Source organism: Entelurus aequoreus, linkage group LG04 (genome assembly GCF_033978785.1).
Source record: "Entelurus aequoreus isolate RoL-2023_Sb linkage group LG04, RoL_Eaeq_v1.1, whole genome shotgun sequence".
In the NCBI taxonomy this organism is placed as follows: domain Eukaryota; kingdom Metazoa; phylum Chordata; class Actinopteri; order Syngnathiformes; family Syngnathidae; genus Entelurus; species Entelurus aequoreus.
This window is the reverse complement of record NC_084734.1, coordinates 352,528-372,039: the sequence shown is the minus strand read 5'-3', so window position 1 is coordinate 372,039 and position 19,512 is coordinate 352,528. Positions and strand designations below refer to the sequence as shown.

General features: G+C 37.0%; 1 protein-coding gene across 2 annotated transcripts in view; it reads left to right on the top strand.

Annotated features, from left to right (window-relative positions):
* The window catches only part of LOC133648159 (transmembrane 9 superfamily member 2-like), a 43,424-nt gene extending 27,974 nt beyond the window's left edge, over positions 1 to 15,450 (top strand). For both annotated transcript variants that reach the window (XM_062043941.1, XM_062043939.1), the window contains one exon: positions 14,964 to 15,450. In XM_062043941.1, coding sequence (XP_061899925.1) covers positions 14,964 to 15,031 — 68 coding nt within the window. In that variant the 3' untranslated portion in view covers positions 15,032 to 15,450. The remainder of the gene's footprint in view (positions 1 to 14,963) is intronic.
* The last annotated feature ends 4,062 nt before the right edge of the window (positions 15,451 to 19,512 follow it).

The following is a 19,512-nucleotide window of genomic DNA, read 5'->3' as shown; positions in this document are numbered from 1 at the left end:
ACGCCTAATTTCACTTCACTTTTTAGTTTTCCCTGACTCGTCGGAGGAGTCTTGCCTTAATGTTGAGACATACTGATAGGAAAAAGTAACGTTCTATCTTCTCAGTGTATTCAACGACGTATTCTTTTACAAGTTGTTGATTTAGTACAATGTTAATAATTTATGGGTGGTAAATATGAAATCTTGTAACATAAGGAGCCTCTTCTGAAATTGTACATGTAAATTGACAAGCAGCTCTGGGGCCGTACTTATCAAGCTTCTTAGAATTACTCCTAAGAAGTCTGCTAAGAGTTGACTTAAGAGTAAATAAATTCTTCGCTGAAAGCTGCACTTAAAAGTTAGTTATCAAGCGTCTTACTCACACTTTCAGCAAAGTGTAGGACTGAATCTTAAGTGTCACACTCAGAGCTGAATTACGACATTACTATGTGCCGTAAACGGAATTTTAGGTGACGTCATTTCTTTGTCCATAGAAATTACCAATCACGGAAGGGAATCCGTTGTCTAAGAATAAAGAAATATCTTGGAAATATTTAAGTGGACAATGGGAGTGTATATTTTGACAATAAACTACAAAATAATACAAAACAAACTAGTCCCCGCCGGCACTCACGCTACCGCTCCCTCTCTTCTATCGCCCACACACTCACTGACGTCACTCACCTCACGGCCACACACATACGCTATTGTCATAACATTTTCTTTCCAATTCATTAATTAGGCAACTAATTTGAAACTGGTGTGGGTGGCTCTATATATACTAGCCCACTGTAGACACATGCAGAAATCAACAAGGAATCGAAAAGTATTAAATCTGTGACAAAAATAATATCCGCTCTGTCTAAACCAGACCTGGGCATTCTGCGGCCCGCGGGCCGCAACCGGCCCTTTGTGCGTCCCTGTCCGGCCCGCGTGAGGCCAATTATAAATTACAAAATAAATTTTAAAAAGTATCTATGTCGAGTGTGCAATACAACGGGGCTGCTTTTGTTTTGAAAATCGTTATTTGTATTACTTCCGTGTGGACGTATGCGTGTGCGTGATTGTGAGTGAATGTGAACAGCTGTAATCATTAATTACAAAATAAAGTTGAAAAAACATCTATGTCGTGCGCGCAATACAACTGTGCTGCTTTTATTTTGAAAATTATTATTTATGGGCGTGTGTCAGTGTGTAACCTGCGAGTGAGGGTGCACATGCAGCGACAAGTGATGCACGGTTTACACCCGAGACGCTAAAAAGAGAAAAGTTGATGAAGAATGGCGTGTTTCCAACAAGACATGGACTGCCATGCAACGTTCCCTCTAAGGTGCGTGCCTGCGCAATTGCGCACTGCTCAAGCGTCTGCTGCGCGCAGCAAATATATGCCGCGCACCAAATCAAATCCCATCTGAATTCTAAACAAAATAAACATATTTATTCTATGTAATTTTGCAATGCAACTTTGAGTGACAGTGACAACAAGCGGCCCTAACGGTGTTCGTCAACACCGTTCAATTGAACACCGTTCAATTATTGTAACGTCTATCGAGATGCTTCGAGGCCAGGAATTATATCGATCACTTTATTGAGCAAAACTGTTTATATTCGGCCATAACCACACCAAAAACATAAGTAAAACACTTCTATCTCGAAAAACTAGTCATTTTCTGCCGTACAAACCAGGCCAAAACCAACTTGTCATCTGTCACCAACACGCATAGCACTAAACCACTGGTGCGTTTATGGCCACACAAAAAGTCGGACAACTCAAACACCACACAAAGTTACACTATGACTCCTCAGTCATACGTGTGCTTATTTTACTGTCATTTATTATTAATGTTAATTTATTTATATTAGTCATGGAATGCTGTTACATACATTATGTTGAAGTATTACTATTATTATTAATTATTATTATTATTATTATTTATCTTACGGTATACATCAAAAATAATATTGAGCAAAATTTAATTGAAATATTGTCGATGTGGCCCTCCAGCAGTGCTCGGGTTGCTCATGCGGCCCCCGGTAAAAATTAATTGCCCACCCCTGGTCTAAACGATACCGTTTGATCAGCTGCTCGTCATCAAAAAAAACCAAACATTGTTCCTTTCCCTGAACGTTCGCGCACGTCTCTCTCGCCTCAGTGCCATCCCCTGCTGGCAACTCCTAACCACTTAAGACACCTCTGAAGGTCTCTTAAATATCGTGGAGAGTAGGAGTGATTCTTAGACTTAAGAACGTTGATAAAAAGCTTTTATTCTTAAGTTTGAGAGTAGGACTAAATTTCGCAAATTCTCAGGACTTAAGTGTAAAATGGCACTCTAAGAAGCTTGATAAGTACGGCCCCTGGCATATACTGTATGTCCCAACTTTGTCATGCGTTGTTCACTGGGAAGTGATGGAAAATGTCAAAAATGAAACCCTTTCTTGCAAATCCTGTACCGCAACATTCTTCTTTGGCCCTTGTTTACCCTCCTACACGCCTTTGTGGACATTGTTGAAGTTAAAAAGTTAAAGTACCAATGAGAATCACACGCACACACTAGGTGTGGTGAAATGTGTCCTCTGCATTTGACCCATCACCCTTGATCACCCCCTGGGAGGTGAGGGGAGCAGTGAGCAGCAGTGGTGCCGCGCCCGGGAATCATTTTTGGTGATTTAACCCCCGATTCCAACCCTTATTGCTGAGTGCCAAGCAGGGAGGTAATGGCTCCGGACACTCTAACCACTAGGCCACTGAGTAGGTTATTGGAATTGGTGGCTTGTTTTTGCATAAACCTGCTAACTAGCGAGTAATTAGGGTTGTCTCGATACCAATACAGTGGTACCGCTACCAGAATGTATTTCGATACTTTTCTAAATGAAGGGGACCATAAAAAATGTAATTATTGTCTTTATTTTAACAAAAAATCTTAGGGTACATTATAGGGCTGGGCGATATGGCCTTTTATTAATATCTCGATATGTTTAGGCCATGTCACGATACATGATATATTTTTGGATATTTTGCCTTAGCCTTGAATGAACACTTGATGCATATAATCACAGCAGTATGATGATTCTATGTGTCTACATTAAAACATTCTTCTTCATACTGCATTAATATATGCTACTTTTAAACTTTCAATCACAAACTAGGTCAATTTAGCAAAAGTGTATTTATGAAACAGTTATTAAGCAGTGGCACAAACATTCATGTCATTTCAAAACAGAAAGTGCAAGATAAACAAGCTATTAGTGCACTTTTGTGCATGATGTCTGTTCAGTTTTTTCCGTTTTGGCCCTCTGAATAGGGGTCGTCACTCAGCATAAAAGGAATTACTCGCTGTGCATTCTTTGCTTGTTTTATTTAGTAGCAGCAGCAGCAGCAGTAGCAGCAGTAGTAGCAGTAGCAGCATTAGCAGTAGCAGGTAATAACCTAAAAGTAAATATGAACATAAAACAATGTATCTATCTTGAATCATCAAAACATGAACATAACAAAACAATGTATCTATCTTGAATCATCAAAACATGAACATAACAAAACAATGTATCTATCTTGAATCATCATAATGTAAATAATAGACATGAATTCATCAACTGAACCATAATGTTGTCAACCATGATATGACATATTATCAATCACTGTGATTTTATCCTAACTTATTAATTTTAGCATTACATTTTATTATCACCATTAATTTATGTCATATAATGTTTTAAATGTAATCAGAATTATTTATAATGTCACCATAATGCAGTGGTTCTCAAACTTTTTTTGTCATCCCCCACTTTGGACAAGGGGGAGTTTTCAAGCCCCACCTGCCCCCATCGCCCCAACAGAACGCTAATGCCAAGCTTAACATTTTCAAATTTATCGAACATCAAGTAACATCAAGTTTTATACATTCAAACTCAATAACATAAAATAAAATCAAGTTCAATAATAAATAAAATAACTGTGCAGCTGTGGTATAACTTGCATCAAGTTCAATATCAAATAAAATAACTTGCATCAATTCAATAATAAATAAAACAAAAGTGTTATAACTTGCATCAAGTTCAATAATAAATCAAAAAAAGTGTTATAACTTGCATCAAGTTTAATAATAAATCAAAACAAGTGTTATAACTTGCATCAAGTTCAATAATAAATCAAATAAAAGTGTTATAACTTGCATCAAGTTCAATAATAAATCAAATAAAAGTGTTATAACTTGCATCAAGTTCAATAATAAATCAAATAACTTGCATCAAGTTCAATAATAAATAAAACAAAAGTGTTATAACTTGCATCAAGTTCAATAATAAATAAAACAAAAGTGTTATAACTTGCATCAAGTTCAATAATAAATCAAATAAAAGTGTTATAACTTGCATCAAGTTCAATAATAAATCAAATAACTTGCATCAAGTTCAATAATAAATGAAAATAAAAGTGCCACTTTGCAATCTTTGCCAAAAAAAGGAGGACAGGGCAAGTGAACATGAGTTTTACAGTACTACTCCAGCATTAGTGGCTGCAATGAGCCTGTTTTGCACTGCACAGCTTTTCAAATCGGTTAAAACCTCATTGAATTCGGGGTTGAGCTGCCTTGACGCGAGTGTTTCCCGGTGAATGACACATTGTGTCCAATGCGCATTTGGCGCAACCCTCTTTATTAGAGCCTGCAGCCCGTTTCTTGACTTTGCCATGCGCGCCATCAGAGCAAAAGCCCACACAGTTTTCCCATTTAAGGTCGTGCTCTTTGAGGAAACTGTCCATTATCTTGAACAGCTCATCAGCAGTGGCTCTATTTTTTATGTATTTGCAAAACAGCAAATCCTCGCACAGTGACTCGCCATTCACAAAGCTTCCGCTTAGCCCCGCCCCCATTAGTTACTGTTGCTATGTCAGTAAACTTTCGCTCCTACCTAGAAATGTAAAGCCTACAGGAAAAATAAGTAATTTACATTTATCTATATAGCGGATTTCACAAACAGAATCACAAAGTAATTTACAGTGTGTATAGAAAATGAAAGCATAGTAAAAAAAAAAAATCAAAGAATATAATAATAAAAAAATAAAAAAAATAAAAGTGAAATTTCCTCCCGTTCCTCGCGCCCCACCTGTCATGTCTCTATTCCCCACCACTGGGGCGCGCCCCACACTTTGAGAAACGCTGCCATAATGTCATGGACAAACACACTAAAAAGACATAAAACACTGGCGCTCTGTTTGAGGCACACATTACACATATGAGCAGAACTACACAAAAGAACTACAAATCCCATCAGCCAAACCAGGAAGTAAAGTGCCGGTGCCGGTATTTTTAACTCAAACCTTCGAACTCTCAAACGTAGCCGGACACACGCAACGTGACAACAATATAAGCCAACAGATTTCAATCCGCACATTACTTTTAAATTTGCCAACGTTGTTGAAAAACTAAACAGTGAGTGTTTGCGCTGGTTGTGACGCAGCAAGTCAGCCGCACAACAAGCGCTGCGGACATAGCAGACATACAGCAAACACAAAAGCAAGGAAGCGGGCAAGCATGGACTTTAAGCAATGATTCAGCTGATCTAACAAAGAAAAGCGGATATAACAAAATGAGCTTACCAGTGGGGTATGCTGGCGACGAAGCACGCTGTTTTTACAAACGAAACAATGACGCCATTTTTAAAGCTACGTACATGGTCACCTGTCAGTGGTAGCCCCGCCCATCTTAAAGTCCCAGGTAAGTCCGCCATAAATACATATACACATAACAAATACACATAATAAATCCAACAATGTCACTAAGATGACATATCAAAACAACACTAAATTAAAGTGCACTTTTTGTACAGAACGCCACTACAATAGTTTAAAACTAATAAAGTGCACTTTTGTGCATGATGTCACACAAGATATTTCAATAAGTGTCAAATAAAAATGATCGGCATAATAGGAAATCAAATAGTGTATGTCCTTCGCTATGTGGTAGGTTCCTGCGGACGTTATCGCCTTCTGTTGTTGACTATTTGTTTCTTACGGTGTTGATGTGCAGGTTGCTTGGGCATTTTGTGGGTGTGGCACGGCCGAGATGTTGACATGCGGAGTTTCAAGCACTCTTCATTCTCTAGTGGGTGACTTTTTAAATGATGCTAGTAATGCTGCTACTTTTTGTAGCAACGCTTTTGCCGCATACTTGACATATTACGGTTGTCTGTTCAACATCTTCCCGCTAGAAGCCAAACCACCGCCAGACGATGGACCCCCAGGTGTTTTTCTTGGGAATTAATTCTTCTTCCTTCATTTGTTACCAGATTGGCACCTTCTCTCTCTCTTATTACCACTCGCACCGCTCCGCTAGCATCACAGCTAACTTTACCTATGGTACATTCCTCTCTGTTACCTCTCTGCTCAGCGAGAGCGTATGACGTTGCACGCGCGACAGTATGTGACGTATGTAAGACGGTGCGCTTGTTTTACGTCTCTGTGAGAGTGAGAAACGCCTGTAGTGTAACGCCCGCAGGTAAAAGCAACTGCGTGAGAACGTATACTCACGATATAGTCATTTTCTACACCCCACAGAAACAAACCCGTGATATATCCAGTATATTCCATATATCGCCCAGCCCTAATACATGAAACATATGTTTATTATTGTCATTTAGTCCTTAAATAAAATAGTGACAACTTGTCTTTTAGTAGTAAGTAAACAAACAAAGACTCCTAATTAGTCTGCTGACGTATGCAGTAACATATTGTGTCATTTATACACCTATTATTTTGTCTACATTATGAGGGACAAACTGTATAAGTTGATTATTAATCTACTTGTTCATTTACTGTTAATATCTGCTTATTTTCTGTTTTAACATGTTCTATCTACACTTCTGTTCAAATGTAATAATCACTTATTCTTCTCTTCCTTGATACTTTACATTAGTTTTGGATGATACCACACATTTAGGTATCGATCCGATACCAAGTAGTTACAGGATCATACATTGGTCATATTCAAAGTCCTCATGTGTCCAGGGACATATTTACTGACTTTATTAACATAATATGAATTAAATCGATGTAATCATAGTAGTATCAACTAGATACGCTCTTGTACTTGGTATCATTACAGTGGATGTCAGGTGTAGATCCACCCATTGCATTTGTTTACATTGCGACGCCGGTGAGCTATTGTATCCTCCTAAAGGTGTGTAGTGAGGCATGTTTAGCTATTCCTTTGTCATTCAAACTTACTTTATTTGTCGCCATGGAGGCCAGGATTAGTGATTTAGAAGTAGCTAAAACACTGCGGATGGACGTTAGCCGCTAGCTAGCTAGCCATGTCTTAAAGCAGCTCTTCCTGAGGGTGTTTCAGTGTTATAACTTCACCTTTATCTTGACTTTTTACACCAAAATGCGTCCATTCTCCCTTTTCTGTCTACACACTGTGTCTGCTTGTAAGTACTCTGTGTGTGTGCACTGCCCAACATGCTCCTCTGCTCGTAAAACCAGCAATGTCACCACGTGACGATGACGTGCTGTCATGCCCGTTAAAAAAAAATGGGGAAGCGGTACTTTTCAAACAGAGTATAGTACCCTTTTTGATTCCTTAGTACCGCGCTAATATACTAGTACTGGTATACCGTACAACCCTGTGAGTAATATAATGTCATTTCCTCGGTTGTTATTCATTCCGTTCGTTATTTCTGCCTCTGGTGTGACTTTGGGCGCACAGGTCAAATTGTAATCCTAAAAACCAACATGGACTTTGAGTTTGCTTTTGTGGAGAAGCTGGACAAACACTGGTTTGAGTGGTTCACCAGTCACATTATTAAGTGTCGCCAGAGAGAGGGGATCATGGTTGTGCAAGTGTTTCCCGGAGAGATATAAATGAGCTGGTACAGCTGCTGAAAAACACGTCCACGTTATCGTAAGACGAAGCTGCGAGGGGACGAGATGTCAAAAGATTATCACAGAGGAAATAATCCAAGGATTGGAGAAAAACACGATCACTTCCACTTTTGGGCTAAATATTCAAATCTCCACTCCTTCCATCTTCTATTAAGCCTTTTATTTTTGTCTCTTTCACCAACTTTGATCTCAACTTCCTTCACCAAGCGTGGGACTGCAGATGAACGCAGATATTAGCACCAGTCAGACTTTTTCATATTTGCAGAAGGTGACAAACTGTGCTGCCACACTTTTTACTACTTTGTGTAGAAGTGGAAATCTTTGGGCACCTGACGACTTCATTATGATTTTTGGGGTGACGATTTGATTCAGAATGGATTCCTGTAATATTGTATTTGTTATATAAATGATAATAGACTCAGGTTACACAAGCTTGTCTTGGCTGCTGACGTATGACTTATCTGCGCAGTGTAATATGCTGTAAAGAACAAAGTCACATTTATTGTCATTTTTATTAATTTGATGGGTAGTTTGCTGTAAAAGCATAAGTCAAACAGATATTTAACTATTTTTATTTGGACAAAAAATGTTTGGAAAGTATGATAATATACTGTAATATTTGCTGCAATAATGGACACTAATAAAGTTGAAAAGGCATGCAATTTCAAGCAGTACATATCTTTTTTCTGTCAAAATAAAAAAAACATGACATTTAGCGAGAATATATTAAATACTTTATTGACACATCATTTCCAGGTGTTTGCAGACCACATCTGGCCCCCGGGCCTTGAGTTTAACACTAGTGGCCTAAGTGCTTGCATTAGAGCAGGGGTCACCAACGCGGTGCCCGCGGGCACCAGGTAGCCCGTAAGGACCAGATGAGTAGCCCGCTGGCCTGTTCTAAAAATAGCTCAAATAGCAGCACTTGCCAGTGAGCTGCCTCTATTTTTTAAATTTTGTTTATTTACTAGCAAGCTGGTCTCGCTTTGCCCGACATTTTTGATTCTAAGAGAGACAAAACTCAAATAGAATTTGAAAATCCAAGAAAATATTTTAAAGACTTTGTCTTCACTTGTTTAAATAAATTCATTATTTTTCTTACTTTGCCTCTTATAACTTTCAGAAAGACAATTTTAGAGAAAAAATACAACCTTAAAAAGGATTTTAGGATTTTTAAACACATATACCTTTTTACCTTTTAAATTCCTTCCTCTTCTTTCCTGACAATTTAAATCAATGTTCAAGTAAATTTATTTTTTTTATTGTAAAGAATAATAAATACATTTTAATTTAATTCTTCATTTTAGCTTCTGTTTTTTTGACAAAGAATATTTGTGAAATATTTCTTCAAACTTATTACGATTAAAATTCCAAAAAATTATTCTGGCAAATCTAGAAAATCTGTAGAATCAAATTTAAATCTTATTTCAAAGTCTTTTGAATTTCTTTTAAAATTTTTGTTCTGGAAAATCTAGAAGAAATAATGATTTGTCTTTGTTAGAAATATAGCTTGGTCCAATTTGTTATATATTTTAACAAAGTGCAGATTGTATTTTAACCTATTTAAAACATGTCATCAAAATTCTAAAATTAATCTTTGTCAGGAAAAATTAGTAATGATGTTCCATAAATTATTATTTTTTATTTTTTCAAAAAGATTCGAATTAGCTAGTTTTTCTCTTCTTTTTTTCGGTTGAATTTTGAATTTTAAAGAGTCGAAATTGAAGATAAACTGTTTCAAAATTTTATTGTCATTTTTTTCGTGTTTTCTCCTCTTTTAAACCGTTCAATTAAGTGTAAATATCATTAATTATTAACAATAACATAGAGTTAAAGGTAAATTGAGCAAATTGGCTATTTCTGGCAATTTATTTAAGTGTGTATCAAACTGGTAGCCCTTCGCATTAATCACTACCCAAGAAGTAGCTCTTGGTTTCAAAAAGGTTGGTGACCCCTGCATTAGAGAATGATGGCTCATAGCTTGTGTGGTGGGGACACTTTTGCTTGAGACACTCACAGATGATTTTGAAGCAGCCTTCAAGCGCTTTGTGGACACAAATGTTGTCACCAGCATGAATGATGAAATTGTAACTGTTCATTTCTCTGCTCTGTTTCACCTGGAATCTCGACTTTCCTCCTTGCCACATCGCTTTTTAACTTCTTAAGGCCCAAGTTGTTTACTTGCATGCTTTTTTTTATTTCTCTTTGCTATTTGGGCTTATTGGACCCTAATTAGAATAAAAACTAAGAATTATCTTTTGATATGATGTACTTAAGTCCATAAGTACACAAACGCGTACTTCATGTTTAGTGACATGCTAATTCTTATATTTACACTTTTTTTTTTTTTCAAATTCAATTGTATGTTATACTCTTCTGACACCACCAGATGGCAGTATAAGTGTCCACATAAGCGGCCATAAGACCCCAATTCAGTAGTGTACACAATTTTGGAAATAAGAGCTAAAAGGTGCTGTCCACGCATGTGGCCGCTAAGCCTTTGCTTGCCATATCTGCAACGCTAAAAACATAAACATTACTCTGACACGGAGAAAACTTTTTTTTAAATATACATGACATGCTTGTCATGCTTTCTTGGGGTAACTCCTTTTAGTTGACCTTGTACCAGTCAGTCTGTATGGTCATGGATCTACCTGATCCTATGCAAACTTCTAATCAATTCTTCAATCAATCCATCTATTATAATTAGTCAGAAAAGGTTGGAAAGGAAGCTAACACTACTAGCTGTGTTCACTTACCAGAGACAAAGTGTTCACAGCACAGTCTGGAGTGTTCTGTAGGAGTCCAGTGATCCCTCTGTATGGCAGAAATCCACTTGGTGGTCAACGTTATGCACCAAGTTGCGGGAAACAACGCCATTCCATCTGTTTCTTCTTCGGTAGTTTCTTCACGTCTTTCCGGTGCACTGCTGTCGATATAGCGCCTCTATAGTGGCGCAAGGCTGCAACTGCAGTTAAAATACGTAGCTGCCGCAGAGTGTAATCAATCGCTCAATAAACACAGCTTGTTGAACGATATCAATCACTCTGGCTTGATTGCAGGAAAAACCCTGTAATGGTTGTCTGTATTCTTAGAAAATATAGTAATAAGAAAACGTTGGCAATTGTTTATTTTTATTTTGTAAATTAGGAATCAATTTAGAATCTGAATAATTAAAAAAAAGGCAATTTGGATATGTGCTGTCATGGCGATACAGTGGAGCCTTTGGAAGCTGCAATTACAAAACCCATTCAGGAGTAGGGTATTGTAAAGTGACGTCATCTCCAGTAAACTGGGCAGGCACTGTTTTAAGCAGCATTTTAACATCAAAACTATCAACTACTCACTCTATCTGTGGCATAATTAACTATAAACATAAATATAAAAGTGCAAAATGTTATTGTCATCAACTCTCAATGTCTGTAGCTTGTATGCGTAATAAGTTAACTAATATAAACACTGACAGCACAAAGATACGTGTGACTAATAACTGTCAATTAAACTGTACAATCTTCTCTCCTTTATTGGTTTTGGACATGATTTGGATAAATAGATTTCTGCCAAGTAGAAATCATTCATTATAAATCCAATATTTCCATAGGTAGAGATTAAAAAAGGGTTTATCTTCTTAATATGTTCTTCAACATGATGATAGCCCTCTAGACATGAAATAACACCCTTTAGTCACCTCTTTTAAGCCAATATGATAATGCTTCCTGAGGCCCAGCCAATCAGTGGCCTCCATACTGAATATCGTGCGCTCTGATTGGTTACTATTAAACTATTGATATTTTTTGTTCTTTTTGACATTTTATTATTGAAAATGCTTAATTTAGGACACAACGTGTGTGGAATATACTTGTGGCGAGGGACGACTGTAGTCTTAAAGCAGCAGGCGCAGGTTTGCCCTAATAGCTCATGAATGTATCTGTCAGGTTCTATTTATAAACACAACTGTTTACACATCATCAAACTGTCACACACCAGTACTAGTATGGTATCGCGGTACTAATGAATCAAAAATGGTACTATGTTTGAAAAGTACCGCTTCCCCATTTAAAAACATTATTTTTTAACGGGCATGACAGCACGTCATTGTCACGTGGTGACATTGCTGGTTTTAGGAGCAGAGGAGCATGTTGGGCAGCGCACACACACACAGAGTACTTACAAGCAGACACAGTGTGTAGACAGAAAAGGGAGAATGGACGCATTTTGGTGTAAAAAGTCAAGATAAAGGTGAAGTTACAACACTGAAACACCCTCAGGAAGAGCTGCTTTAACACATGCAGCTAACATCCATCCACAGTGTTTTAGCTTCTTCTAAATCACTAATCCTGGTCTCCATGGCGACGAAGTAAGTGTATTACAAGTAGCATTATCACTGGAGGACGAGGAATAGCTAAACATGCTTCACTACATACCGTAGGAGGATACAATAGCTCACCGGCGTCACAATGTAAACAAACACCTGACATCCACTGTAGCGATACCAAGTACAAGAACGTATCTATTTGATACTTCTATGATTACATCGATATTTTTTATCGTCACAAAATCTTTTTTCCTTTTTTTAAAATTCATATAATGTTTATAAAGTCAGTAAATACGTCCCTGGACACATGAGGACTTTGAATATGACCAATGTAGGATCCTGTAACTACCGTATTTTCCGCACTATGAGGCGCACCGGATTATAAGGCGCACCTTCAACGAATGGCCTATTTTAAAAGTTTGTTCATATATAAGGCGCATAGACTAGACGCCACAGTAGAGGCTGGGGTTGCGAGACCTGTTGTGGCTCAATATTGGTCCATACATAAGGCGCACTGTCAGCTTTTGAGAAAATTTGAGGTTTTTAGGTGCGCCTTATAGTGCGGAAAATACGGTACTTGGTATCGGATCGATACCTAAATGTGTGGTATCATCCAAAGTAGGGATGTCCGATAATGGCTTTTTGCCGATATCCGATATTCCGATATTGTCCAACTCTTTAATTACCGATACCGATATCAACCGATATATGCAGTCGTGGATTTAACACATTATTATGCCTAATTTGGACAACCATGTATGGTGAAGATAAGGTACTTTTTAAAAAAATTACGGTAGTAAAATAAGATAAATAAATTAAAAACATTTTCTTGAATAAAAAAGAAAGTACAACAATATAAAAACAGTTACATAGAAACTAGTAATGAATGAAAATTTGTAAAATTAACTGTTAAAGGTTAGTACTATTAGTGGAGCAGCAGCACGCACAATCATGTGTGCTTACGGACTGTATCCCTTGCAGACTGTATTGATATATATTGATATATAATGTAGGAACCAGAATATTAAAAACGAAAGAAACAACCCTTTTGTGTGAATGAGTGTGAATGGGGGAGGGAGGTTTTTTGGGTTGGTGCACTAATTGTAAGTGTATCTTGTGTTTTTTATGTGGATTTAATAAAAAAAGCAAAAACAAAAACAAAAAAAACAAAACGATACCGATAATAAAAAAACCGATACCGATAATTCCCGATATTACATTTTAACGCATATATCGGACATCTCTAATCCAAAGCCAATGTCAAGTATCAAAGAAGAGAAGACTAAGTGATTATTACATTTGAACAGAAGTGTAGATAGAACGTGTTAAAACAGAAAATAAGCAGATATTAACAGTAAAAGAACAAGTAGATTAATAATCCATTTTTTACAGTTTGTCCCTCATAATGTGTACAAAATAATAGGTGTATAAATGACACAATATGTTACTGCAGACTAATTAGGAGTCTTTGTTTGTTTACTTACTACTAAAAGACAAGTTCACTATTTTATTTAAGGACTAAATGACAATAACAAACTTATGTTTCATGTACACTAAGATTTTTTGTTACAATAATGACATTATCTGTGGTCCCCTTTATTTAGAAAAGTTTGGAAATACATTCTGGTAATATTGGTATGGGGACAACCCTACTTCAAATACATTTTTTAAAGCGCTTACATCAACAATTATTTCTTCGCCGACAAGCAAGCGGCGATGGTAGGATGTGGAAGTGGAAGTGGCTAGGGATGTGCGTATCGATCCTGTGGTATCGATATATCGATACTCACACGCTACTCATTTGGCATCACTTTTCTGAAAAAAGTATCGATATAAACCAAAAAACGGCGTGTGGGGGGTGCAAGCATCACTTTCCGATGTTTTTGATGACTTACTTAACTTCCTATGTGCTGGGACACCCCCGTACCTGGCAGAGTATAGAGCTGGCCCAGTCACGTGACAGGAGACAGCCAATGAGCGTCAACGTGCAACACACACACAGCCAGCCGACAGCGATGCATATCCAGTGTTGTCCAATTGTTGACTTAAAACAGGCATTGGTTTTTGTTTTTTTTAGTAATGTTTCCTGAATATTTTTGTTTAAATGATTATCCTAAATTCAAATAATTTCCACACAGGGGAATTTACTGTTAGTTGAAAATTGCTTGAGTATTTAAAACAAGATAAGAAAGAGATACAATTTGGAGATTCTTCATCTTTGCATTACAGTTTTATTTTTTTCCAAGAAAATCTTGAATATATGATTGGATGTGATTTTGGTTTTAATCTGTAACATGATTTCTTACATTTCGAAAACATTAGCCTATTTCATATTTCATTAATTGCTAATTATATCACAAACTTTAAAAAATAACTGCAGCTTCTTGCAATTCGGATTTGACTGTTAATTGGAAAGCCCTAATATTTAATTATTGTTATATATAATATATAGTTATTATTATATATAATATTTAATTTATTTTTCATATTTATGTTATTTATTTTAATTTTACTTTTATTATATATTGACAATGATAAATGTGGTATAAATGGTCTGTATTTGTCTTGTGATTTGTCTTAAATAATAACAATAGTAATAGCCAATAAGAAATTATTGGTATCGGTATCGATGAAAATGCAAGAAAAAGTATCGGTATCGTATCGAATCCTAAAAGTGTGGTTTCGCCCATCCCTAGAAGTGGCCCTTTCAAAGTAAAAGATTAGAGAATAAGCGTGGATAATTGAAATGAACACTGCCCTCTGAAGGATGCCATGTGTCCGTGTCCTCCTCAGGTACCATCGGCTTCTTCGCCTGCTTCTGGTTTGTCAAGAAGATCTACAGCGTGGTGAAGGTGGACTAGAAGGAGCAGAGACCGAGTCTGCGTGACAGTTAAGTGTTTTGAAGGACCTGAACTGAGACCATCATTAAATCACAAGAGCCCGTCCTCCTTTTTTTTTTCTTCTTTTGTGCTTTAAACCTCTATCGCTCGTTTTTTTTTTACCTTCACTTGACCCGATGATCTTGTCACAGTGAACACGTTGTTCTGCTGGGTTTAAACTAAAGTCTTTTGTTTGCATTTGGAGTCAAAATAATGTCTATTTAGATTTTCTATTCCATGATGTTTTGGTTCTATTTACTGTAATGATGGGGAAACATGTACATATATATTGTATAGATCGAAGGAGCGCTTGATACTGTTTTTGTTTTAGGTCAAAGGTGGGCTTTAAATCTTGATTATATCAGCTTGTATTGTAGACACAATATAAAACACTGACATTGTTGCTGTCCTTTTCCTCCTATTTATACCATGTGGGACTTTAAAGATCTGCACCATATCGTTTTATTTTAATCGCAGCTCCAAATCTTGTACTTCAAATTCACGGATCATTATTAGAACTGTTTTTGCAACACTGTTTTGCTTGAGTGGGAGCTCACCACTCAATCTCTGTTTTGCAAATATATGCAATTAATCCAACACATGGACACTATGTGTGACTCTTTGTTGACAACTTTGTTTTCTAGCTAAAAAAAGATCTACTTTATCCATTATTGAGTGCAGGTGTGTCCAAAGTCCGGATTTATTTTATTTATTTATTTTTGTGGATGTCTATTTTTAAACTGTATGGTCAGCTGTAATACACTCTCCCACCACTTGTGGCAGTACACTGCTGGCCAGCATTTTATTTCTATACACTTCCCTCCTTTTAATAATAATAATAGATTTTATTTGTAAAAAAGCACTTTATATTGAGTAAAAAATCTCAAAGTGCTACAGTGTATTAAAATAAATAAATACAATTAAAATTAAAAAAAATAAAGAAAAAGAAAGAAAAAAATAAACGTAAAAACTAGAACAGCCAAGTAGCTATAAACAATCTCAAAGTGCTACAGTGTATTAAAATAAATAAATAAAATAAAATTAAAAAAAATAAATAAAAAGAAAGAAAAAAATAAACGTAAAAACTACAACAGCCAAGTAGCTATAACTAGTATGCATACATCTAAAGAAAGGCTTTTTTAAAAAGAAGGGCTTTTAAGCCTTTTTTAAAAGCATCCACAGTCTGTGGTGCCCTCAGGTGGTCAGGGAGAGCGTTCCACAGACTGGGAGCCCGGTCTCCCATTGTTCGTAACTTTGTCCTCGGAGGTTAGCCTGTCCGTAGCGGAGGTGTCGTGTGGAGAATTTTAAGAGCTTTTTACTTATCATTCGTCATTGCCTTTACGTCATAATCTCCATTTTAGCATGAATTAATACATTATGTCTATTCTAGTTCATAAACGTTAACATTGTGGAAATAACTATTCAAATAAGATAAGTGTTTTCCCCACATATTTAAAATCACGTTTAAAGTTTCTGCAACACCCCAATGACGCTTTATTTAGAAATTGCAAGAATGCTTGTTTTCAGAATAAAATATTTATTTCCATCTTCAAAGTCCTGCTAATTTCTAGATGTACAAATCTTAATTTAGGATGTCTTAAGTCAAATTAACTAGATTGTTCAAATTTCACTAGTTTTTAGTATTTTTAGCTTATATTTTGTCAGTTCTTTTTCACAGTGCAATGTCAAACAAACAAGAAGTCATGGAGACGTTTTTTAAGCGCAAACACGATGACTAAAGTGGTCAAACTATATTTTAAAGTGTAGTTAAAACACCTGCTCATTATTAATTTACTTTATTCATATTAACACAACAGAATTGTATGTCATTTGTGTGTGTGTATGATACTTGACTGGGCCCCGGACCCCTGTGTAGTGGGGAAAATGTGGGGCCCAAAGTCAAAAAGGTTACGAACCCCTGTTTTAAACCATTACAAATGATATTGTTTATAACAAAGTTGAATGAAAGAAAACATGTATCATATCTAAGGTCAGATGTCTGCGTATACAAAAAGCAAACAGTTCAATTTAGTTTATATATTTTCTACAATCTGCATCTTTTATGTATAAAAGTACATGTAACAATTAACCGTAAACATCACTCACTTTTCTTCAATACATTGTTGGTGGCACACAAGAAATAATATACAAATACAAAATACATTAAAGTCAACTTTGAACAAAAAAAGTTTAGCAACACTGTACGGTGGAACTCTCTAGAACAATAAAGTACAGATCAGAACATCCGTCTTATCACGTCTGAACATGTTTTTTTCTTCCATAAAGGTTTAACAACAGGAAATTACTCAAAATGAGTAGTGATCTTGGACTAATAGAGTGCACCCGCACAGTTGATTTTACAGCCTTATTCCAAAATAAAATACATGCATTTTTGTCCTCAAAATTCTACAGTCAATACCCCATAAGGACGAAGTGAAAATGTTTATTTTTATTTTGCAAATGTATCAAAAATGTAAATACTAAATCACATGTACATAAGTATTGACCTCCTTTGTTAAGTACTTAGTTGATGCACCTTTGACAGCAATTCCAGCCTCAAGTCCTTTTGAGTACCATGCCACAAACCTGGCACACCTATCTTTGGCCACTTTCTCTCAAGCTCCACCAGTTTGAATGAGAAGTGTTGGTTTTCATCCAGGATGTCTCCGTACATTGCTGCATTCATCTTTCCCTCTATCCTGACCAGCTCCTGCAGCTGAAAAGCATCCCCACACCATGATGCCGCCACCACCATGTTTCACTGTAGGGATGGTATTGTCCTGGTGATGAGCGCTGCCTGCTTTCCTCCAAACATTCACGCCAAAGACTTCAATCTTTGTCTCGTCAGACCGGAGAATTTATTTTCAAAATGGTCTGAGAGTCTTTCAGGTGCATTTTTGGTAAACTTTTGACAAAGAAGTGGTTTTTGTCTGGCTGCTCTACCATACAGGGATGCTGTAGTTCTGACAGAGTGACCATGGTCTTGGTCACCCCCCCCTGACTAGACTAAGATGGATGGAGCAATGTGCATACACATCCTGGATGAAAACCAACACTTCGCACTCAACCTGATGGAGGGAAAGATGAATGCAGCAATGTACAGAGACATCCTGGATGAAAACAAACACTTATCCAACCTGATGGAAGGAAAGATGAATGCAGCAATGTACAGAGACATCCTGGATGAAAACCAACACTTCGCACTCAACCTGATGGAGGGAAAGATGAATGCAGCAATGTACAGAGACATCCTGGATGAAAACAAACACTTCCCATCCAACCTGATGGAGGGAAAGATGAATGCAGCAATGTACAGAGACATCCTGGATGAAAACAAACACTTATCCCACCTGATGGAAGGAAAGATGAATGCAGCAATGTACAGAGACATCCTGGATGAAAACCAACACTTTGCATCCAACCTGATGGAGGGAAAGATGCATGCAGCAATGTACAGAGACATCCTGGATGAAAACCAACACTTTGCATCCAACCTGATGGAGGGAAAGATGAATGCAGCAATTTACAGAGACATCCTGGATGAAAATCAACACTTCGCATCCAACCTGATGGAGGGAAAGATGAATGCAGCAATGTACAGAGACATCCTGGATGAAAACCAACACTTCCCATCCAACCTGATGGAGGGAAAGATGAATGCAGCAATGTACAGAGACATCCTGGATGAAAACAAACACTTATCCAACCTGATGGAGGGAAAGAGGAATGCAGTAATGTACAGAGACATCCTGGATGAAAACCAACACTTCCCATCCAACCTGATGGAGGGAAAGATGAATGCAGCAATGTACAGAGACATCCTGGATGAAAACAAACACTTCCCATCCAACCTGATGGAGGGAAAGATGAATGCAGCAATGTACAGAGACATCCTGGATGAAAACAAACACTTCCCATCCAACCTGATGGAGGGAAAGATGAATGCAGCAATGTACAGAGACATCCTGGATGAAAACCAACACTTCTTATCCAACCTGATGGAGGGAAAGATGAATGCAGCAATGTACAGAGACATCCTGGATGAAAACCAACACTTCTTATCCAACCTGATGGAGGGAAAGATGAATGCAGCAATGTACAGAGACATCCTGGATGAAAACCAACACTTCTTATCCAACCTGATGGAGCTTGTGAGGTGCTGCAAAGAGGAAAGAGAGAAAGTGCCCAAAGATAGTTACTGTATCGTATTAAAAAGACTTGAGGCTGTAATTTCTGCCAAAGGTGCATCAACTATGTATTGAGCAAAGGCTGTGAATACTTATCTACATGCGATTTTTATTTCTTTTAAAATGAATACATATGCAAAATTATGAAAAAAAAAACATTTTCACATTGTTATTATTGGGTATTTTGTGTAGAATTTTGAGGACAAAAATGAATATTCCATCTTGGAATGAGGCTGCAACATCATGTGGGGAAATGCATTGGATTAAAAATCAGTA